Raw genomic sequence first — 23,395 nt, 5'->3', positions numbered from 1 at the left:
TCCCCCTACTGGGAATATACCCTGAAGACCTCAAATCACTCTATAAAAAAGATACCTGCACACGTATGTTTATCACAGCATTGTTCGCACTAGCAAGAACCTTCAAACAACCATGCTGCCCATCAAAAGAGGACTGGATTAAAAAATGTGGTACATATACACAATGGAATACTACGCAGCCATAAAAAAGAACAAAATCATGAATTTCGCAGCAACCTGGATGGAACTAGAGTCTATAATACTGAGTGACCTCTCACAGAAACAAAGATCCATGTATCACATGTTCTCACTCATATAATGGACCTTGAACATCCAGTGTAATACTATAAGAAAATGACTGATGGTACTGGGATACTATGGGGGGGGGATGGCATTAACAGTCGCAAATATCTGTCTGGGGTTGGGGAAACACCTCTTATCAACAGGGTGCCTGAATGAAAGGTAATTGTACACCTAACCCTTAACTGTACCCCACAAAATCATAATAAAAAATATTGATTTAAAAAAAAAAGTCTTATAGCCAAAATATGCTGTAGATATGAAGTAACGGAGTAATCATGTTCAAAAACAGCTCAATATGCATGAATTGAGGGTCATCGTAAACTAAGCTATAGGAGTTTTTGGGGGTTTTAGGCATAATTAGAGAATTTAGATATTGCAAATAAATTTTCCATATAACTGGAACTTACCCTTCCTATAGTATAACAAAAACTTTTAAATGCAAGCTTTCTAAAAGGTGCTGTGTGTTTTTGTCTCTTGAAGAAATCATTTACTCTGTAGCAACCGTTATCTCTCTCATTTGTAGTCCTGTGTATTTCAGCATTGTAGGTAGCACTTAGTCCATCCTTAGTGGGAAATTCTGCGGTCATTTCTGCTTGCCTCTCCTGGGGCCGTGACTGGTATGAAGTCATTGCTTTTCATCTTCAGAGAGTGGATTCTCACATGTTAGCCATAAAGCAATGTGACTCTCATGACTGCAGGAGAGCTGGGAGTGGGAAGACAAACAGCTGCTGAGTGCACCATGTGCTGTGTAGTTCTGGACGCCATTTCATTTATTTTATAAACTGCCATGCGAGGTGCGAAAAAGCAAAATGCACAGCAGTTACACATGCCAGTAAGGCTTTGGGGTTTCATTGCTATTGTCATTCCCATTTTCATATTTTAACTAGTGCCTACTGTAACTTATTTCATAGATCTCTTTTTGTCTTGACTTTTCAGGAATTATCTCCTACTTCAGATACCAACTTGGTCCGATCCTTAATGAATCTAATAGACTGTTTTATGGATAATTTTGCTGATGAAGTCAAAGTAAAAGAGAGAAATGACCGAGAAACTTACTCCTTGCTTGAGGTGAGAGTTATTGCCTTCTGTGTCTTAGAAGACACACCTCCATTGCTTTCCCTGAAGCTTCCTGAGTAATGACACCTGCTTTGCCCTTGCAATTGGAGACTGTGAAGGGGTGGGAGCCACAGATGAGGATAAAGCTACTAGGGACTGGTTGGGGAACTTCTGGGGTGCAGTCTCGGTGTGTCTGGAGGTTTGGGTGGAGCCCAGTGACATCTCAGATCTGCTAGGTAATCTCAGACATGTGCCCAGCAATGGTCAGAAATGTCCCATGCCAAATTGCCATTGACCATCTGGCAATGAGATTCACTTCCCCTCCAAATCATACGAATTTATTGCTCTCTTCCCTTTTCTTCCTTTTTTCATTTGTTATAAATGTTATATGTGTGTGCATGTGCATGTATGTAAAAAGCAAAACAAATGTAGATAATCTATAAGCAGATTTCATAAAGAAAAATAAAGTATCTATAGACCTCGGATATTTTAAAATAAATATACTACTGTACTGCTCATGACTGTGCTTCTAATGTAGTCAGTGTGGTACTTGTGTAGTTTATCTGTTGTAAAATAAATTAATTTTAAATTTAGAATTCAGTAGTTTCTGGAGATAATAGTCTGTGAGTAAACTAGAAAGAGGCAAACAAGGTCAAAGTGAGTCTAGAACTTTCATGAGCATAGTCAGACTCTGTTGGCTTTGGTCTTAAGAGATTTGGTTTTAAAACAAGCAAACAGGATTTCTCATCTTGCTGGTGGGCCTTGTCTTCCAACCTGGTCCCTCTGCTTGAGTCTGATGAGAAGCAAACTAGTGCCTTTTGCTTGTAGGATTGTAATTCTAGCCTACACAATTAATGCTCAGATGGCATTACAAATAAAAGAAAATACACCCATTATGGCAAATTTAAATTTAAAATATATATAGTAAGTTATTTGCCTTGTTAACATGTACTTTAATACCTTAGTAAAAAGATACTTGTGTTTTAATATCAAATTCCTGCCATATACTGAAAATATAACATGGTTTACTACATTAATCATTTTACAGTTTCACTATGGCTGGGATATACACTTTGCATGGTATGGTCTTCTCCAAGATGTTCTAAGACATACAATCTGACAAAAACACGTATTACCAACCCTGAGATGGCCTTCTCTTACATGTCGGCATGTGTATTTCCTCTCAGAAACATGTATCTGGCTGACCTGAACTAGGCTTCAGGGAGAGACTGACACTATTCTTTAATTTCTCCTTGTCTTCCCATCTCTCCCATGCAGGGTATCTTCCTGTTTTCATTGATCTGGTCCATTGGTGCTTCTTGTACAGCTGATGATCGGTTGAAATTTAATAATATTCTTCGAGAACTAATGGAAGGTTCCATTTCAGAACGTACTCGAAATAGATTTAAACTACAGAGTGGTGCTGAGCACATGCCCTCAAAGACACTAACTATTCCATTTCCTGAAAAAGGAACCATTTATGATTATCAGTTTGTCACTCAGGTAAGAGTTTTGGAGCAAGATTTCCAACTGCCAACCTAGACACACAGCACATAATGGTTTGTGGCCGCCTTCACCCTATTCACTTCACTTGACAGCATGGAGTAGAGGAAGGTGGGATGGCTCTGGAGTCAGATACATCTGGGCCCAAATCCTAGCAAAGTCACTTTCTTTCTGGACAGTCATGGACTGGTTGATTTCCTGGAACGTAGAGCTTCCCGATGATAGTGTGGTAACAGTAGTACTTGATGGGCCAACGATACCCCTTAAATAGAGTCATACATTGTGATGTCTAGCCCAGCACCTGGCACACACTGTTCAAGGACACCACTTGGAGATTCATGGTTCCTGGTAGTAAGTCACCAGCACTGAGTGGTCCTATTGGAACACGGCTGGTCTAACACTAACTCAGCACTGCCCAAGTGGATTGGACAGTACAAATTAGGTGGTGTGCTTGTTAATTTTTGTATAACAACTCCCATGAGTATTGTATTGGGGACAAAGTTAGGAACACATATTATACGAATATAAGCAGATTTAAGTAAAATTTGGATCAGAGCATATCCCCAAGGGGCAGTTTTATGTCCTTCTTTTTTACTTAATAAAGAGAACTTTCCTTCTCACCAATTTTTCTTCAGTAAACTTGTTTTCTAAAGTCTCCCTACTGTATGAACAGATTGATTTAATCAGTTTCCTACCCTTGGACATTGGATTGTTCTTGTTGTTTTTAGTTTATCACTTTTAAGTACTGATTTGGTATATTCTTAGGTACAAGTCATTGTATACATAGCTGATTATTTCCTTAAGATAAATTTCTAGAAAGGGCATTGCCATATCAATTTTTAAATTTTCATACCTCCTGTGATGCACGGCCAAGCTCACCCGAGAAAGAGCTCTGCCTTGTCCAACATAGATATTATCTTCTTACCTTTGCTAATTTTATTGTATTTCAAGTTACAAATAATACCCAGCATTTTCAGAGTGTTTTATAGTTTATTACTCTTTCTGCAATTATTTCTACTTTGTGTTTCAACAGCTCAATGAAATAGGAAGGACATGATTAGTCTGCAAATTTTGCCATTGAGAAAATGAGGCTCAGAGATTTTAAGTGATTGTCCCAGGATCATACAATCTCTAAATGACTGTACATTTCAGATCTTCTGATTCTTAATTCATCCTTTCCCGTATGGTACCAAAAGATACATGTTTGAAAAGATGATCAAGAATATGAGAAAGGCATTATTTTTTTCTTAATCTCAGTTCTGGAATTAAGAAGAAATCAGACTTTTGCATGAATACAAATCTGCCACAGTCTCAGACCTTGATGCTAGCATGCCCTTGGCCTAGAACGGCACACGACTATCCTCTGAAGAGGCCATGGACTCACTGAGTGCAGCACTATGGTTTATTCCTCTTTGAACCTTCAGAAACAAAGTTGTGCATACAGTAGTGATTCCTTTTTGAGGATGCTAAATCCTCATCAGTCTTAAGATGGTATTACAATGAAGCGGGGGATGCTAGCATCAAGGCCTAGGACCAGGGCAGGTGCCAGGCCAGCAGATGCATTGGAGGCCTGGCTGTGAAGGAGGGATGGGACTGGGCTGTGATGTGCTCTGATTGACCAAGAGTTTAGATTTTATTCTGTAAGAATAGAGAGGGCAGTGGTGTTTTTCTAAGGAGAGAGAATTAACACATTTTTAAATTTTTGTGTTATAAACACTGCCATAGCAAACAAAGATTTAGTTCATAAGCGAATTGGATGCAAGGATATAACATAATGTTAACTCATAATAATAGTCTCATATTAGGAAATCTTGTCTGTCTAGAGATCTGTTACACAGCAGTGTAGATATAGTTAACACTACTGGACTGAACACTTTAAAATGGTTAAGGGGAAATTTTATATTTTTTTACTGCAATGTAAAAAAATAGTGCCTGCAATGATAAACTGATGTTACAGATGCCATTATAAAAATCAAGCAGTATGCTGCTGATTTTCTAGGGAGAAAAAATTTCAATATTGGTTAACATTTATTGAATAAAACTATTTATGCTTTAGACCATTAAATTAGTCTAATTTTCTCAATGACATTGAAGAATCTAATATTTGTCCACAATAACTGATACTTGGGTGGCTCAAGCACTGGTTTTAGTTGCTATTTCATTTGTATTCATGCAAAAGCCTGGCTTCTTCTTAACTTACAAAAAACATTTAACTTTCAAGCTGAATGTTATGTTCTTTAAAAGATAAAGAAGATGTGTAGACTGGGCATTGTGGCTTATGCCTGTAATCCCAGCACTTTGGGAGGCCAAGGCAGGAGGATTGCTTGAGCCCAGGAGTTTGAGATCATCCTGGGCAACATAAAGATACCTTGTCTCTACAAAAAAGTAGCCAGACATGATGGTTTGTGCCTGTAGTCCCAGCTACTCAGGATGCTGAGGCGGAATGATTGCCTGAGCCCAGGAGGTAGAGGCAGTGGTGAGCCATGATGGTGCCACTGCACTCCAGCCCGGGCAACAGAATGAGACCCTGATTACCAAAAAAAAAGTATAAAAAGCATCAGGGTGTGTTGGCTTTGACCTTGTCTGTAGGAGTGTAGCGCTTTTTCAAGTATTTTAGGCACAACACTCACGGCCTCGCTACTTACGATGAACAGGGAATAGGAAAATGGGAACCATGGATAAAGAAATTGGAAGTCACTGCTCCTATTCCCAAAGACCTGCTGTTTCACGAAATCATTGTGCCGACTCTGGACACAGTTCGATACTCTGCATTAATGGAACTGTTGACCACTCATCAGAAGCCTTCAATATTTGTAGGACCAACGGGAACTGGAAAAAGTGTTTATATTATTGTAAGTATTATAGAAATCTACACATGAAAATGTGCATGAGACTCCTAAGAATGTTATTTTCTGAAATATTAGGTAAATAATTTTTAAAAATCAAGGATTTTGATGTTTGCAACAGAAAATGTTTGAATAGTTGCCTATTTATTTTATACTTGATCTCAGCAAAAGGCCAAGAAGCGAGAATTGCCCATTTATTTTGGAAAATTTATTAAAGATATGATCCCATTTTATATCACTAAGTTATTGTACCACTTATTTGGGTATTTTAGTAAGAATAACTTGTTCAAGATGATAGTTTCATATCTGTTAGTTGCACTTGATATTTTCTGGGTTATATTGCATTTCTGTTAGTTGCACTTGATATTTTCTGGGTTATATTGTAGCTGAAGTATTACTGTGTAGTAGTAAGACTGATTTCCCTGTGGCTTCTGGAATCTTAGCCATGGTGTGTGAGTTAAGATGAAGCTAGCTGCTGGAACAAATAATGCCCCAAATCTCAGCAGCCACACACAGCCTAAGGAAGAAATGATGATGCTGTCAGTGACTTTTCTCCCATGGCAGGTTCCCAGTTAACCCTCATTTCTCCATGGTACCTCCTGGTTCTAGTTTTTTGTTGTTGTTTGTTTTTGTTTTTAAGACAGGGTCTGTCTCTGTTGCCCAGGCTGGAGTGTAGTGGCACAATCATAGCTCACTGCAGCCTCAACCTTCTATGTTCAAGAAACCCTCCTGCCTCAGCCTCCCGAGTAGCTAGGACTATAGGCACCACCACCACACTCAGCTATTTTTTTTTTTTAAGTTTTTGTAGAGATTAGGACTCTTTTTGTTGCCCAGGCTGGTCTTGAACTCCTGGCCTCAAGCGAACCTCTTGCCTTGGCCTCCCCAAGTGCTGGGATTACAGGTGTGAGCCACCATGCCAGGCCCTCTTTCTAGTTCTTTATCGATTTTATTTTTAAATTTAAAATTATGGAATGTATTTGGGAGTATAGCTAAATAATTGCCCTGGTATTATTTGTTGAATGCTATCTTCACAACAGTTTGGAATGACAGCTTTATCATAAACTAAATGCTTGCTTGTATCAGGGAATATCCAGAAAGGGGAGAGATTTTTGCTGAGAGGGTTGATTTAGCCTGGGTTTTAGAAAGATAACTAGAAGTGTACAGAGAGCTGTGAGATTTCTCCACGATATCACCAAGGGCCAGGCGATGGAGACTTATCAAAGGCAGGGGCCAGAGGAAAATGCAGCCTTTTGTCATTTGTCCCCTCATCAGATTAAGCCCAGGCAATAAACTGCCCAGGCAGAAAAACATTGCCTTCACAAAATAGGGAACATAGTTTTGAAAGCTGCTTTTTTATAACCAATATTGTAAGTATTTTTCTATTTTATTATTCTTCTACAAGATAATTTAAAGAATATTAAGGTATTAGATTCTTTAATTAATTATATGATCATTATAATAATTGATTATATATAAAATTATATAATAATTATAATGATTGGTTCAAATCCCTAATTTTTCTAATATTTTGCTTTAAAAATAAGATTGCAGTCAGCATTTTATAGCTAAACCTTTGTTCTTATCTCTGCTTATTTGCTTAGGAAGAATTCCTAGAGTCTTGGAAATTGTTGATTTTTGATAAATACTAAGTTGTTCCTCACAAAGGTTATCATCTGCCATGCCCTTCAAGGACATTGCCTCAATTAAGTAAGAGCTGATTGTGCTGTAAATAATACAGTGTAGAGCTAGAATCTCAAAAAGTTATTTTTCAGTGAAAAAAAATAGTATTTTGAGACAATGTTACATAACTTTCATTTCCATAAAGCATTTTCACTGAAAATTTATTCATATAAAATGCTTAATGCAACTTTTGTATTTGCTTACATTTCATCTTATTAAAAGGATTAAGCATAACATTTAATATTTAAAGTGATTTTCTCCTCAAATTAGTACATGTCTAGGTAAACAATGAAAAATAAAAAGTAGAATTCTAGTTAGAGATTACAGAAAACGTAACATCACATTAGAACAAAAAAATTTACTGAAGACTGGTTGAGAGCAAATCTGTTGGGTGAAGTTTAATGTCTTGATTATAATGGGAAGAGTCTGTAATTTCATTACAGTGATGTTTAAGCTCATCATCAGGTCATGAAAGAGGACTTGCTTTGAGGTGTGTTACCACGTGATATTTTAGATTAATAATCTAGTATCTTACACACAATAGGGTGAATGCTGGGAGCACTTACTGCAAGTCACTCTTGAAGCAGGCGGAAATGCCTGGCTTTTGGCCTTTCCTTACCCATGAGCATAGGAATGAAATTAAACTAGGAAATTATGACTTACTTAAGATTTTCTAATAACTGGCCCTTAATCGGGAGGCATTGTGCCTCTAAAGGACCCAAGGGGGAGAAGGGGACGAGGACCAGGAGAGACTGGCCTGCCCTGATGAGCTCCACAGGAAATCCTGATATGTCTGACCCTGTTGTACATCTCGATTAAGAGCCATTGCAATCATGCCTGCTTCTCACAACAACCATGTAGGGTGCTTCTCAGTGGATTCTATTTTGAAAATACAATTGGCTGGGTATGGTGACGTACACCTGTAATCTCAGCACTTTGGGCGGCCGAGGTGGAATGATCTCTTGAGCCTAGGAGTTTGAGACCAGCCTAGGCAATATAGTGAGGTCTTGTCTCTACAAAACAAACAAACAAACAGATAAACAAACAAATAAAATTAGCCAGGCATGCTGGCACATGCTTGTAGTCCCAGCTATTTAGGAAGCTGAGTGGGGAGGACCACTTGAGCCCAGGAGGTCGAGGATATGGTGAACCATGATTATACCACTGCACTCCAGTCTAGGTAACAGAGTGAGATCTCAACTCAAATAAAAACTAAACTAAACTAAACAAACATACAGGAAGATAATGTGGTACATAAGTGGAAAGTAAATAAGGTATATAAAAAGGCTGCTGATCTGGAGAGAGACCAGTGAAAGTCTGAATTGTTGCCACCCTGAGACCTTAGGCAGTTTCCTAACCTCGGAGCCCTGGTGACTTGGTGTGTAGGAGGAATGTGCAGTCTTCAGGGTTGTTGTGAAGGCCCAGCAGGGGCTGGGCCAGTAGATGCACTCCGTTGGCATGGCGACCATCACTCCTACCAATTCCATCTCTTTTTATATCACCATGTCTCTTAAGGTTAAATTCGAGTCTGTCAAAAGTAGTGCTCAATGCTTATTTTGAAATGTCAAAACATGATTCCAGTGATGCTCATTTTGTTATCTTCTGTTACACAGAATTTTCTTTTAAATCAACTCAACAAAGACACCTACAAACCCCTGCTAATTAACTTCTCTGCACAAACTACAGCAGCTCAAACTCAGAACATCATCATGTCAAAACTGGACAAAAGAAGAAAGGGGGTCTTTGGCCCTCCTTTGGGCAAGAAAATGGTAAGGGTCGTTCCTTTCTGTATGCATGGTGCAACATGGGGCTGAGTTGCAAACACTGCTGCAGCTGGAACCAGGAAACCAGATATCCTGGGGCTTGACAGCTTTCTGTATAGCTTTTTTTTCTCTTAATCACAAATCTGGATTAAAAACTTTTCCTAAAAGAGTGATTATATTTGTATGGGTACTAGACAGTTTGAGGCTAAAAACACACAGCTGCCCTCTGAGTTGAAAGTGGAGCATTCATCTGAGAAACCATCTGCCTTTCGCTAGCATTTCCCCAGCAAAGTTTCTGTCTCTCACTTTTGTCGACCTTTATCCAACCGTCAACTCACTCAACGTGCTCCTTGGCAGAGAATGCCCTCCTCCCCCTAGTCGCACCTTTCTCATCTACTTTAATGACGTATGGGACAAGAAGAAAAGACAAGTCATGCTGGGAAACAAATTGTATGAGGGGACTAAGAAGTTCAAGCTATTAACCTATAGAGACTAGTTGTGAGAATGCTTCTGTCTCTCTAGAGGAGTGGGAGTGCTGAAACATGGGTGCTTAGGATATGCTCCTTGTTTGGAAGAGAACCCATCATCTCCCACATGGGTCTACATGGAGATAACCTCAGTGTCTGCCTCAACGTATTTATACAATAGGACACTATGTGAAGATGCAGACGATTTCTAATGCTCCTTCTCTTTCACTCTCAGGTTGTCTTTGTAGACGATGTCAATATGCCTGCCCGAGAGGTATATGGGGCTCAACCTCCCATCGAGCTGCTCAGACAGTGGTTAGATCACTGGAATTGGTATGATCTGAAGGACTGCTCGATGATTAAACTAGTAGACATTCAGATCATGTGTGCTATGGGGCCTCCAGGTACATTTTCTGAGCTTGTGATAATAAAGATGAAAAGTTACTCTAGCTATATCTAAAGCGACCACTAGGGAGAAAAAAACCTTTTGTGGGGAGTCTTGTTTGAGTCAGGTTCTCTGTCTTCTAGGCTCCAGTGTGGTGGCATAATCATAGCTTACCACAACCTTGAACTCCTGGACACAGATGATCCTCCCACCTCAGTCTCCCAAGTAACTGGGACTATAGGCGTGCGCTACCATACCTGGCTAATTTTAAAATTCTTTTTGTAGAGACAAGGTCTTGCTATGTTTCCCAGGCTGTTCTCAAACTCCTGGGCTCAAGCGATCCTCCTACCTCAGCCTCCCAAAAAAGCTGGGACATGTGAGCCCCTGTGCCTAGCTGAAAAAAAAACACAAAAACAAAACCTTTGGGGTTCCAATGTTTTGTGTACTGCATGTTTTCTGTGTATATTCATGTGACCTAAGGGATTGTACCATGATGTCCAGCTCTAGAAACAGGGTGACCATGGTTGAGCCACTCACCCAAGTCTTCAAATCCTTTTCTCTCCCACCTCCAGGGACTTTGCTCACCTTTCCCACTCTGTATTCTGAGAAGCCAGGTTGCCCGGGACATCTGTTATCCTCTCTATCATCCCTTAATGCTGCAGTCACACAGGATACCCCTGCCTCTAAGGTTATCTTTCCTGTAACCCCGCTGGGCCCCAATCTAATCAGTCTCTGGATGTGGACGGGCTGCAAAAAGAATTTAAGAAGAAAACGGCCAGAAGAATGAACCCTTAAAGATCCTTTGCATTTTCCAAGAGAAATTTATGAACTCAAGGAAATTCTATGCAGATTTTTTCTCTGGGTGTCAAAAATGGCTTGATTCAACTAACTAGACATGTTTAATTGTCCTCTTCCTGACCTCATGCTGGTATTCTATTTTTGAAAAGTTTCTTCTCTCAATATGCTGCTTCAGGGAAGCTTGCTCCATCTCCTCAGACTTCATTTGATCTGCAGGCAGACCGTTTGCTCTCAGTCAGTAATTGCTGACTGCACACACCCTGGGCTACTGTGAACACCTTTGTTCTTTTTAAAAATAAGAGATGATAGCTCTCCTAGCTTCAGGCTTCAGTCCATGTTATCTCTCCTCTGCCACCCAAGTCAATTGTTGCACTCACATGTCCACTGTTCCTGCCTCTTCAAGCACTGGACAGATATACAGGCTGAGTCCACGAAGGGCTTTTTCCTCTTATATTTCTGCTCCGTTGTCTTTTTTTTTTTTTTTTTTTTTTTTAATGTAGGGTACAATTCAGGATTAGGTATACAAGTGGGCATCAATAGGTAAAGTTTGGGCCTCCCTTTGGTCCCCACTTTGCCTGGTTTGAGATCAGGTACCCTTATTGATGTTGTGTCCCCCACCCCCACATCCCAGCAGTATCCCACTACTGCCAATCCCTTTCTTATAGTACTATGGTAAATGTTCTGGGTCCATTTATGAATGAGAACATATGGTACTCTATTCTTTGTTTCTGTGATAGATCATTGAGTATTAGTAACTCTAAATCCATCAAAGTTACTGCAAAGTTCATATGTTTGTCCTTCTTTATGGCTGCATTATATTCCATTGTGTATATGTACCACTTTTTTTTAATCCAGTCCAGCTTCAATGGGCAGCACAGTTGATTCCATGTTTTTGCCATTGTGAATAGTGCTGCAATAAACGTGTGTGTGCAAGTATTTTTTTTGTAGAATGCTTTGAGTTCCTCTGGGGTATATTCCCAGTAGGGGGATTGCTGGGTCATATGGAAGGTCAATTTCTAGTTCTTTTAGAAATTGTCACACTGTTTTACATAAAGGTTGAACTAGTTTGCATTCCCACCAGCACTCTAGAAGTATTCCCTTTTCTCCACATCCTCACCAGCATCTGTTGTTGTTTGTTTTATTAATGATGACCATTTTTACTAGGGTTAGGTGGGATCTCATGTGGTTTTGATTTGCATTTTTTTGATGATTAGTGAGGCTGAGCACTTTTTCACGTGTCTGTTGGCTGCCCATATATCTTCTTTTGAGAAGTGTCCACTCATGTCTTTTGCCCACTTTTTAATGGGGCTGTTTGGTTTTTTTTTCCTTTTTGGCACGTTGGAGTTCCTGGTAGATCCTAAATGTTAGGCCTTTGTTAGATATATAGTTGGCAAATAATTTTTCCCATTCTGTGGGCTGTCTCTCTGCTCTCTTGATGGTTTTTTGTTTGTTTTGCAGAAGCTTTTCAGTTTAATGAAGTCCTACTTATCAATCTTATCTCTTATGCCATGGATACCTGGGGTTTTGATCCAGAATTGGTTGCCTACTCCGATTTCTGTAACGGTGTCCCCTGCATTTTCTAAGATTCTTGTACTTTGAGGTTTTGCATTTAGTTCTTTGATTCATTTAGAGTTGACTTTTATGTATGGTAACAGTTAGGTCTTGTTTCAATCTTCTGCCTGTGATCAGACAGTTTTCCCAGCACCATTTACTGAATAGGTTCTCCTCTCCTCAGTGGTTGTTGGTGGAGGTTTTGCCGAAGATGAGTTGGTTGAGAAGTTGAGGTTTTGCTTCCAGGATCTCTATCCTGTTACTTCGGTCCATATGCCTGTTTTTGTACCAATACAGGGTGTTTGATTATTGTAGACTTATAGTAAAGTTTAAAGTCTGGAAGTCTGATACCTCCCACTTTGTTTCTTTTGTTAAGAATTGTTTTGGCTATTCGTGGTCATTTATATTTCCATATGAATTTCTGTATTGTCATTTCCAGGTCTGAAAAGAATGATGTTGGTAATTTAATGGGTATTGTGTTGAATGTGTAGATTGCCTTTGATAGGATGGACATCTTAACAATGTTGATTCTTCCTATCCATGAGCATGGAATATTTTTCCATTTGTTTGTATCTTCTTGGATTTCTTTGAGCAATGTTTTGTAGTCTTCATTATTCTAGTTCTCTGGTTATGAAGATGCCATAGTATTTCATTGTGTGTGTGTGTGTGTGTGTGTGTGTGTGTGTGTGTGTGTGTGTGTGTCTATTGTGAATGGGATTGTGCTTTTTATTTGGTTCTCTACCTGTTTGTTGTTGGTGTATAAGAATTCAACTGTCTTTTACATGTTTATTTTGTATCCTGAGACTTTGCCAAAGTCCTTTATCAGTTCAAGGAGATTTTAGACAGATTATCTTGAATTTTCAAGGTATGGGACCATATCATCAGCAAAGAGGGATAATTTAACTTCTTTTCCTATTTTGATACCCCTGATTTCCTTCTCTTATCTAATTGCTATTGCTAGGACTTCCAATACAATGAACAGAAGGGAGGAGAGTGAGCAGCCTTGTCTTGTTCCAGTTTTCAGGGGAAATGTTTCCAGTTTCTGTCCATTTAGCAATATGCTGGCTGTGAATGACATAGATGGCACTTACTATTTTGAGGTATGTTACTTCTATGCCTAGGTGTTCAAGGTTTTTATCAAGAAGGGATGCAGAATTTTATCAAAGACTTTTTTTGCATCTCATTATGTAGTTATGTGGTTCTTGTTTTTACATCTGTTGATGAATTTAATTACATTTAATTAAACCTTGCTGAGAATTTTTATATCTATGTCCATTAGGGATATTGTCTGTAGTTCTCTTTTTTGGTTGGATCTTTACCCAGTTTGGGTATCAGTGTGATGTTAGCTTTGTAAAATGATTTGGGGGGAATTCCATCTTTCTCAATTGCCTAGAATACTTTCAATAGGATTGGTATCAATTCCACTTTGTATGTTTTGTAGAATTCTGCTGGAAAGCCATCTGGTCCAGGGCTTTTTTTTTGTAGGTAGTTTTCTTATGACGAAGTCAATTTTCTGGGTTGTTATTGGTCTATTTAGTGTCTCAATGTCTTCTTTCAACCTTGGGAGGGTGTGTGATGTCAGAAAGTCCTCCATTTCATTTAGGTTATCAAGTTTGTTTCCATATAGGTGTGCATAGTAATCTCTGATAATCTTTTATATTTCTTTGGGGTCAGTTGCAATTTGATCTTTTGAATTTATGATTGTGTTTATTTGGGCTTTTTCTTGGTCAGTCTGGCTAGGGGTCTGGCATTCTCGTTTGTTCTTTCAAAGAACCGTCTTTTTGTTTTGTTGATTTTTTCTATGATATTTTTATCTTCTGTGTCCTGTATTTGGGCTTTTACTTTGGTGATCTGAATTCTTCTGCTAAAGTTAGGGTTTTAGTGGTCTTGTGTTTCCAGCTGTCTTAGGTGATTTGTTAGGCTGTTCCATTTTCTAAAACACCACTGTTTCTGAGCATCTCTGGGAGGAAGGGCTGAAGATGGGTTGGGTGGATACCTCTCACTTCTCCTTCTGCAACCTTTTCACCAGCCCCTTCAATTTGCCAAGGTAAATTCGTGTTCAACATAAGCTTAAATTTATGCTCGTTATAAACACATAGATAGGCTGGATGTGGTGGTTCATGCTTATAATCCCTGTACTTGGGAGGCTGAGGCAGGAGGATTGCTTAAATCCAGGAGTTTGAGACTAGCCTGGGCAGCATAGTAAGACCTCGACTCTTAAAAAAAAGCCGGGCTCGGTGGCTCAGCCTGTAATCCCGCACCTTTGGGAGGCTGTGTGAGTGGATTGCCTGAGCCCGTGGGTTCGAGACCTCATCTCTACAATAAATCAAAAAATTAGCCGGGCATGGTAGCGTGCGCCTGTAGTTCCAGCTACTTGGAAGGCTGAGACGGAAGGATTACCAGAGCCCAGCAGGTCGAGGCTGCAGTGGCCGGGAGCGGGCCACTGCACTCCAGTCTGGGCGACAGAGTGAGACTCCAACTCAAAAAAAAAAAAAAAGAAAGTTAGCCAGGCATGGTGGTGTGCACTTGTAGTCCCTGCTAATCAGGAGGCTGAGGTGGGAGGATCATTTGATCCCAGGAGTTCCAGGTTGCAGCGAGCTACATCACATCACTACATTCCAACCTGGGCAACAAAGTCAGACCCTGTCTCTAAAAGTACATACATACACCCTTCACTACCAGTTATGTGTTTTTACACATTATGCATGTTTTTAGAAACAGTACAGTGTACTTCAGTGATAGAAGCAAAAGACAGATTTATCTGGCTTTAAACAAACATAAAACATGAACCTATATATTTATGGAAAATATATGTTTGAGATATTATGTACTTTTAAAATCACTTCTATACCGAAAATTCATGATATAATCCTTCTAAAAAGCAAATGCAATTTGTCTATATATTTTAAAGGTGACGCAATTTTGTAAGATGTGTTATCAGTTATTAAAGTCTCATATTGGAAAATATAATCATTATTTTGTGAAAAAAAATTAGTTCTTGGAGATCCTTTATGTTTTCCAAGTAAAGTATACATATTTTTAAAAAACTTTCATTATTTTATGGAAAATCTTCCAGTTTTAAAAGATGCAGGCAGCCAGTAGAAGCAGCACCAATGACACAGGCTAGTCCAGGGAGTCTCATTTCCCCATGTTGGAAAGGCAGGCGAGGGCCAAGGCTGTGCAGAACTTCAGGTTGTGGGAGGCACCCTTGGGTCTTAATCGTGTATAATGTATTAATTTGTATAATGTTGCATCTTCACAGTGCGTTGAGGATGCTTACTTCTTACTGTTTGTGAGAACATAACTAATGTCTCTTTCTTCCTGGTCTGATTGCCCCCAGCAATGCAGATGTGACTCAAGATGATGTCTAGCTTGTTGAACTCAATAGACAATTCAAATAGAAAAACAATGCTTTGAGGTTGAGGGGAAAATGCTTTAGATACTGAGCTTATCCAAATAATTGATTATTCTTCACTTCTTTGTGTGCAGTGAATTTGTCCATCTTTCATTATTTTAAATTGTAAAGTGTTGGAGAAAACACTCTATACACCAGTAACATTGCTAAGAGTTTTTTTTTTTAATACTTAGGCGGTGGTCGAAATCCAGTCACTCCTCGATACATGCGACATTTCAACATCATAACAATCAATGAATTTAGTGATAAATCCATGTTTACAATCTTCTCTAGAATCTTAACATGGCATTTAAAAACCTGGTAAGTGATGTAAAGTTTGTTTGTTGTTTCATTTAAAGGTATAAGGTCTTTTAGAAGCGTGTCCATGTTAAGTAGCACTTCTCAAATGTTTCAGGAAAAGGTAACAGACAACATAGCTTCCGTCTCTCCCTCCTGCCTCCCAGTGTTGGACATAACCTAGGGGCCAGAGCACTCTGCTGGGTCATATGTCAGACATGTTTGAATTGTTATTCTGAATTTCCACCACTGAGTACAATTAATACAGGAAGGACGTGCCAGGTTTATCCCACGACTTTGATACCCTCTGGTATAACCTGAGTTCTATAGGGTATCCATGGCCATGTTTGAGGTGACAGCCTTGGAACCTCTTCCTTGGGCAGATGTTACTCCCCAGCTCTGGAGATGCTGCTCTCAATGAGATGCTGCTCTAAACGAGATGCCTGATGTCAGGGATCAAGCTGAGCTGGGTAGTGGGAGTCTTGGCCTGGTCCTCAGGAAGTTGTCACTCCTTGCCCTCTCTAGTGGTGACAGTGGAGACAGCCGGCTCCTGGTTAAGCCAGAAGTCAAATACAACCAGTTTTTTCAAAGGAGATTCCTTTCCCTATATTCTTTCTACCCGCATCAGGCACTTTGTCTTTTTAAATTTTATTTATTTATTTATTTATTTATTTATTTAATCATGATCTCACTTTGTTGCCCAGTGGCACGATTATAGCTCATCACAGCCCCATTCCTGGGCTCTGGCTACCCTCCTGCCTCAACCTCCTGAGTAGCTGGGATTACAGATGTGTGCCACTACACCCAGCTAATTTTTTAATTTTTTTGTTGAGATGAGGTCTTGCTATGTTGCCTAGGCTGATCTTGAACTCCTGGGCTCAAGCAGTTCTCCTGCCACAGCCTCCCAAAGTGCTGTTATTACAGGTATGAGTCTCTGGGTCCAGCTCACTTCGTGTTTTTTATCCTAATTTGCTATTTCACTCTCCTTTTTCTTTTTCTTATTTTTACTTAAAAATTTTTTTTTCCTCCTTCTCTCTCTCTGCAAATGCCCGTTTCACCAGTACTCCTTATGGATTCTATCTATATGCAGTTGAGAATGCCAGTGAGGGAAAGGTGAGGCAGTGCTTTTCTGGTGGACATAGTGGATGGGATTCTATCATCTGGGTTCCTTGGCTGGTTCTTCTCTTCCCGTAATGATGTGATTTTAAGTCCATTCAGCTGGTCTTGTTTATTTCACAGGGTTTCTTTGGACATAATATAAAATAATGAATAGGAAGTAGCTTTACAGGAAGTAAAAAAAATCTACTATTATCATTATAAAAAAGCAATTTTGTAAATCAAGTTGATGTAATCAAATTTAAAATTGTACATGGGTCATTATAAATACCATTTTTGTATTGTAATTCTACATTTTCTAACATTTGTCTTTCTTTTTACTCAAAAATTTTAAGTTGTCAATTTCCAGAAGACTTTCTGGACTTGACCAAACAAATTGTGAATGGCACAATGACCCTGTATAAAGAAGCCATGAAGAATCTTTTGCCCACGCCCGCGAAGTCTCACTACTTATTCAACCTCCGTGATTTCTCCAGGGTCATTCAAGGGGTTTGCTTGTCAAGACCAGAAACAGCAGAAACCAAAGAGGTGATCAAACGTCTTTGGGTTCATGAGGTAAATTTCCATGTTATTGACATGTGATTTCATGGGAAACAAAGATTTGCCATGCCAGCAACTGTAAAAAGAAATATTCAGCAGTTTAATTGCTGAAATGCATTCTGTTATTTGACATTATAAAGACCGATATTCAAGATAATGTTTAAAATATTTAGAGCTAAGATATATGGTATTTAAAAGACTTTGTCTCCCATATTTAGGAATTTCTGTTGCTTTTTGGAATCTTTCAATGTAGGTATCACTGTGAGTCAGTCCTTCAAATGATTTACTATCCTTTAGTTTAACTTCAAGTAATTTGGAAAGGAACCCTTTTTAAGGAGTTTTTTTTTTTTAAAAGAAGTAAATGTATTTATTTACACTAGTTATTTATGATATTACTAGGTCCCAAAAGAACTACAAAGTTGATTGTTTAGAGGACTCACAATTTGAGAGCATAGAAACCATATGAACATGTATTTAAGCTGTCTTGGGAACAGGTGTGTGGATAAGCATTTTCTTATAAAAACTGGTAGGGGAGAAAGAGAGATAAAGAAAATAATGCATCAAACATAATAGTCCAATCTTTTTTAAATGGGCAAAGAATATGAAAAAGTGAGAGAAAACATTTTCCTCCATTTTTAAGACAGAAATAATATAGTTATTTTAATTTTAATAATGTAGTTAAGAAACCTAGAAAATGGAAATGTACTTCTATGTTAAAGCCATGAGCTACAAAAGCATGTATTTTTAAAGGTCTTTCAGAAATCTAGTTTCTTGAGGCTTTTTAGATGCACAGTTTACGTTCCTAAGTCCTCAACTGCCGTGGCCCACGCAGCTACCTTGAGGGTCCCGAGAGAGCGCAGCAAGAGATTAAGAAAGACACAGACACAAAGACATAAAGAAAAGCTGAGGCCAGGTGGGACACTTTCCTCTGATGGAGGAGAATGGCCCCGAACTAGCTCGGTGTGTTTATTTTATTATCAAGCACAAAGGAAGCTGGAAGGGATTCAAAGTCTGTGAGGGAGCCATCATGGAATTTTGTTGCTACCTAAATGGCAAGCTGCTCCGCGGTTATCTTGCTGTGGCTAAGGCTTTATCTGTACTATGTGCACCCAGATGTGTGGGCATCTGAGACACCGTTCTGTGTAGCAGCTGCATCCCTTGCTCTTTGGCTAGGATGCAGAGCAACCAAGCGAGACCTTGCCTACGCTTGGGGCCTTGCCTTGCTCAAGGCCTGCTGTTTGGACAGCACTCATTCTCTCCCCACATCTCATCCACTCCCCACACTCAACACTCCAATATGTGTCCAAGTGGAGGATCCCCACGACTCCGAAGTGTTGGCTGCAGCAGGACTTCTGACAGTGAGTCCTCAGAAAGGACCATCTGGAAAGTCTTTTTTGGTTGTTTTCTTTCATAATTGAGAAACATATGGAACGTTTCAGGAATTTGCGTGTCGTCCTTGTTCAGGGGCCATGCTAATCTCTGTATCTTTCCAATTTTAGTATATGTGCTGCAGAAGCAAGCACAATCTGGAGAGTCTTATAGCGCTCCCTTTTTGTTGCCTGCTTGTCTGGGTGGGACCCGTGTCCTGGGATGTGACCAAGGGCTCTGTGTGATAGGAATATGCTGTGGCTGGAGCAGGAGAGAGGCCAGAGGGGAGGATGATGCTGATGGTTGAAGACATGTGTTTCAGTCTGGTCACACTGCTTAGCAAAGTGCCTTCAGCTGGGTAGCTCATCCTCAGAAGTCTGCTCCTCATACTTCTGGAGCCTGGGCGGTCTAAGACCAAGGTGCCGGCCAACTGGTGTCTGGTGAAGGCCTGTGTCCTGGCTCATAAACAGTGTCTCATGCTGCGTCCTCACAGGGTAGAAGGCAAGGAGCTCCCCAGTCCCCTTTATAAAGGCCCTTATTCCATTTGCGAGTCTCTGCCCCCAAGACCTGATCACTTCTCAAAGGCCCCATGGCTCAATACCATGATTTATATCACATATAAATCTGGGGTTGGGGACCATAAACCTGCAGACCATAGCAAGATGCACTGTCTGAGGCAGCATTTTTATCATGGGTGACTGTCCTCGAGGAAGTATCTGGCATCCTCCCCCTCAGGAGCTCTGCCCTTGATGCCTCCTCTGCCTGGAACTCTCTCCGCCTTCCACAGGCTTACCCATGAATGCCCTCAGATCGTGGCTCAGTATCCGTTCACCACACAGGCTCACTTCAGGCCACCCCAGCCCTTGCCTCTTTAGTGCCTCCTGGCTTTGTTCTTCACGACACTGACCATCATCTGACACCATCTAAACATTTGACTCATGATTGTACTTACTACAAAGAAGCTTTGTAGAGCAGCAGCCTTAGTCATTCACTGCTTTTCCCAGTGCCTGGCACACAGAAAGCACTCAGTAAATATTGGGAATGAATGGATACAGAAAACAAGGCAGATAGGGCTGGCACCATTGCTTGTTTCCTCCCTTGGGATTATACACATGGTACCTTCCTCCAGTGAGGAAGTTGTCTGTATGTGCTGTCATATATTTGTAGTATATACATTACTTTTTAGCATTTTTCAGATTCTGTACTGCTTTAGCTGTTGATTGTTGAGTTTGGATGAGAGCTGTTAGCTCTTTGGACATGATGAGGTTGACTATTTCACATTGATATATATGTATATAACATAGTACATTTAAGTCCTCAGCTTAGAATATAACACCCAGCTTCACCCAGAGAGTTCAGAATAAAAGTCCAGGGACCCAGAGGACCTGCGTGTGTGCCTTTTCCCTGGTCTCTCATACTGCTTCCTGCTGTCACCCTCATGCACCCTTCACCCACAGTGAGGCCTCCTGGCCGGTCCCTGTATCTGGGCTCCTCCCACAGATGTTGACCTTCTGGACTGGCCCCCTACCCACCTTTGATCAAACCCTCCTGTGCTAGCAGCCTTGCTTATTCTGTCCTGTTTTTCTTCTAACACACTGTAGAGGTTGTCTGTTGTTTGCCGGCCACCCCCAGGCAGCAGTGAGCTCCACGAGTTCTCATTTTCCCATTGATTGATCTGCAGAGCTGAGAAATGACACTAGCACATTGTTCTCAGCATTTCAGGCACATTGTTGTCAGCATTTCAAAAAATATGAAGTGATTGGATTCAAGACTCTAGTTTGTGCTTTATTTCTGCTCACTCAGAAGAGATTTCTTCATGGTCTGATATATGTCAGTGGCTTTGTGAGGTGTCCTTTTCCTTTCCAGATGCCGTTACCACACTAGAAAAACTAATTTCACTCAGTGGCTTTCAAGGTATAAAACTGACTTACTGTTTCTCATTCCCTCTGACTTCTCCATGGCTCTCAGACTTGAGTATGTATATCACCCAGTTTACTTGTTAAATATAGATATTTTGCAAAAACAAACTCCCCTCAAATAGATAAATGGATTTCATCAAAATTTATAAATTTTGAAAACACTATCAAAAACACGGACAGTACATAAGAGAAAATACTTGCAAATCATATATCTGATGCATGTCTAGTATCCACAATATTTTTAAAAACTATTATAATTCAACAATAAAAGACAAATAACCCACTTTAAAAGTGAGCAGAGTATTTGAATAAACATTTCCCCAAAGATAATGTGCAAATGGCCAATAAGCACATGGAAAAATACTCAACATTATTAGTCATCAGAGAAATGCAAATCAAAACTGCAGTGAAGTACCTCTCACACCCTCTAGGATGGCTGTAATGAAAAAGATGAATAATAACAAGTGTTGGTGAGGATGTGGAAGAGTTGGAGCTTTTATACAAAGCTGGTAGGAGCATAATATGGAAAGTAGCTTGGTAGTTCATCTAACATTTAAACATAGATTTACCATATTACCTAGCAATTCTACTCCTAAGTTTATACCCAAAAGAAGTGGTATATATTCACATAAAAACCTGACATGAATAGTATTAGCATTATTAATAATGACCAGAAAGTGAAAACAACCCAAATATTCATCAACTGTGGATAAACAAACAAAATGTGCTTAATACACACAGTGGAAAAAAGACTGATACATCCTACAATATAGATGAACCTAGAAAACATGATACTATGTGAAAAAACCAGGCACAAGAGGTTACATATTAATTTACTGTATTGTTCAGAAAAAGCAAATCTACAGAGACAGTAAGTAGACTTGGGTTTCAGAGGCTGGTGGGCGAGGTATTGAGAAGTAACTGTTGTCGGGTACCGGGTTTCTTTTGAGGGTGATCAAAAAGTTCTGGAATTAGACAGTAGTCATGATTGCACAACTCTGTGAATATTCTAAAACCATTAGATGCTTTTTTTGGGGGGGGGAGGGTTGGAGTCTTACTCTGTCACCCAGGCTGGAGTGCAGTGGCATGCTCACAGCCACTGCAGCCTCGACCTTCTGGGCTCAGACAATCCTTCAGCCTCAGCATTCCAAGTAGCTGGAACTACAGGTGCATACCACCACACACAGCTGACTTTTTTGATTTATTGTAGAGTCTTGGCAAGTTTCCCAGGCTGGTCTCGAACCCCTGGGCTCAGGCAATCCTCTTGCCTTGGCCTCCTAAAGTGCTGGGATTACAGGCTTGAGCCACCATGCCCAGCTGATTTATATGTTTTTGAAGAGTGAATTTTATGTATGTGAATTATATATCAAGTTTTAGAATCTGCAATCAAGACTTTGAAGTAAACAAGTTCAAAGCACAATTATGATAAACTATGCCAAATTATATCCTTTGCAATGATTCAGATTTATAATAGAAAGTTTGACATAATGACTTTTACGAATGTGAGCAATGGTGATAGAACAGTGGCTCCCTGTTGGGGAGGGGAAGAGAGAGGCCAAAGGAGTGTGGGTGTGTCCCCCACAGTGCTGGGAACATCCTATCCCTGATCTCAATGGGGCTCGCTTGGTTGTGTGCGTGTGTAAAATCCTCTGAGGTATACATTTAGGATATTTTTACCTTATATAAAGAAAAGATAAAAAGTGGGGAGGAGACATTCCCAGGTGCCACCCTCCAGATGTTTAAGTCAGTAGGTCCCTATCAGGGTCCTGCTAGTTGCATTTTAACAGGTGCCCCCTGATGATTCTAGCACAGGTGTATTGAATACCTTGAGTTCTTGCTGAATGGCTAACTGGATGGTGACATACTTGTTTCATGTCTAGGCACTGACCTTGACTAGACATGAAACAAGTATGGGGCATTGGCTGGTTCAGTTTCCTTCTCTCATAGGAATACTCCCAGGTCTTCCATATCTCAGTTCAAGAAAGTCACTTTTGACATACATTGAAAAATTAAATTGTCTCATCAAGAAATGACTTTTGAACTGGTTGGAGTATGGAGGAGGTTTAAAAACAACTTGCCTGCGCTGGAAACTGTCATGCTGTTACTAAAAGAGGATGATGCTATCAAACCATTGATAGTGAAAATGCCAATACCATGATTCCCAAATGCCAGGAGCCTGTTGCTAAGGCAGTCTATAATAATTATATATTTCAGTTCCATAGTGTTTTCACGTATGTCATCATTTTACTTTTGCCACAAATCTATGAGATTTACAAGGTGATACTAATTCCATCTATAGGTAAAGAGGCTGATATAGACGGTTCAAGTGATTTGCCCAAAATGGGAGAGTCAGGACCCAAAGCTTTTCTGACAAAATATGTGTTGCTTATATCATAGTTGTATTAGTCTGCCATAACTTAAACATTATAG

At 39.8% G+C, this 23,395-nt stretch overlaps 1 protein-coding gene across 1 annotated transcript in view; it reads left to right on the top strand.

The window, feature by feature from the left end:
- The window catches only part of DNAH7 (dynein axonemal heavy chain 7), a 280,274-nt gene that overhangs the window by 135,783 nt on the left and 121,096 nt on the right, over positions 1–23,395 (top strand). Inside the window, exons 31-37 of the mRNA XM_008063530.1 lie at positions 1,219–1,350; positions 2,617–2,841; positions 5,496–5,693; positions 8,981–9,136; positions 9,833–10,001; positions 15,920–16,046; positions 17,474–17,693. Of these exons, the coding sequence (XP_008061721.1) occupies positions 1,219–1,350; positions 2,617–2,841; positions 5,496–5,693; positions 8,981–9,136; positions 9,833–10,001; positions 15,920–16,046; positions 17,474–17,693 (1,227 nt within the window). The remainder of the gene's footprint in view (positions 1–1,218; positions 1,351–2,616; positions 2,842–5,495; positions 5,694–8,980; positions 9,137–9,832; positions 10,002–15,919; positions 16,047–17,473; positions 17,694–23,395) is intronic.

This window comes from Carlito syrichta, unplaced genomic scaffold (genome assembly GCF_000164805.1).
Source record: "Carlito syrichta isolate Samal-C Ts95f unplaced genomic scaffold, Tarsius_syrichta-2.0.1 Scaffold306906, whole genome shotgun sequence".
Taxonomy (NCBI): Eukaryota; Metazoa; Chordata; class Mammalia; order Primates; family Tarsiidae; genus Carlito; species Carlito syrichta.
Note: the sequence above shows the minus strand (reverse complement) of the source record. Positions and strands in the feature narration are given on the sequence as shown.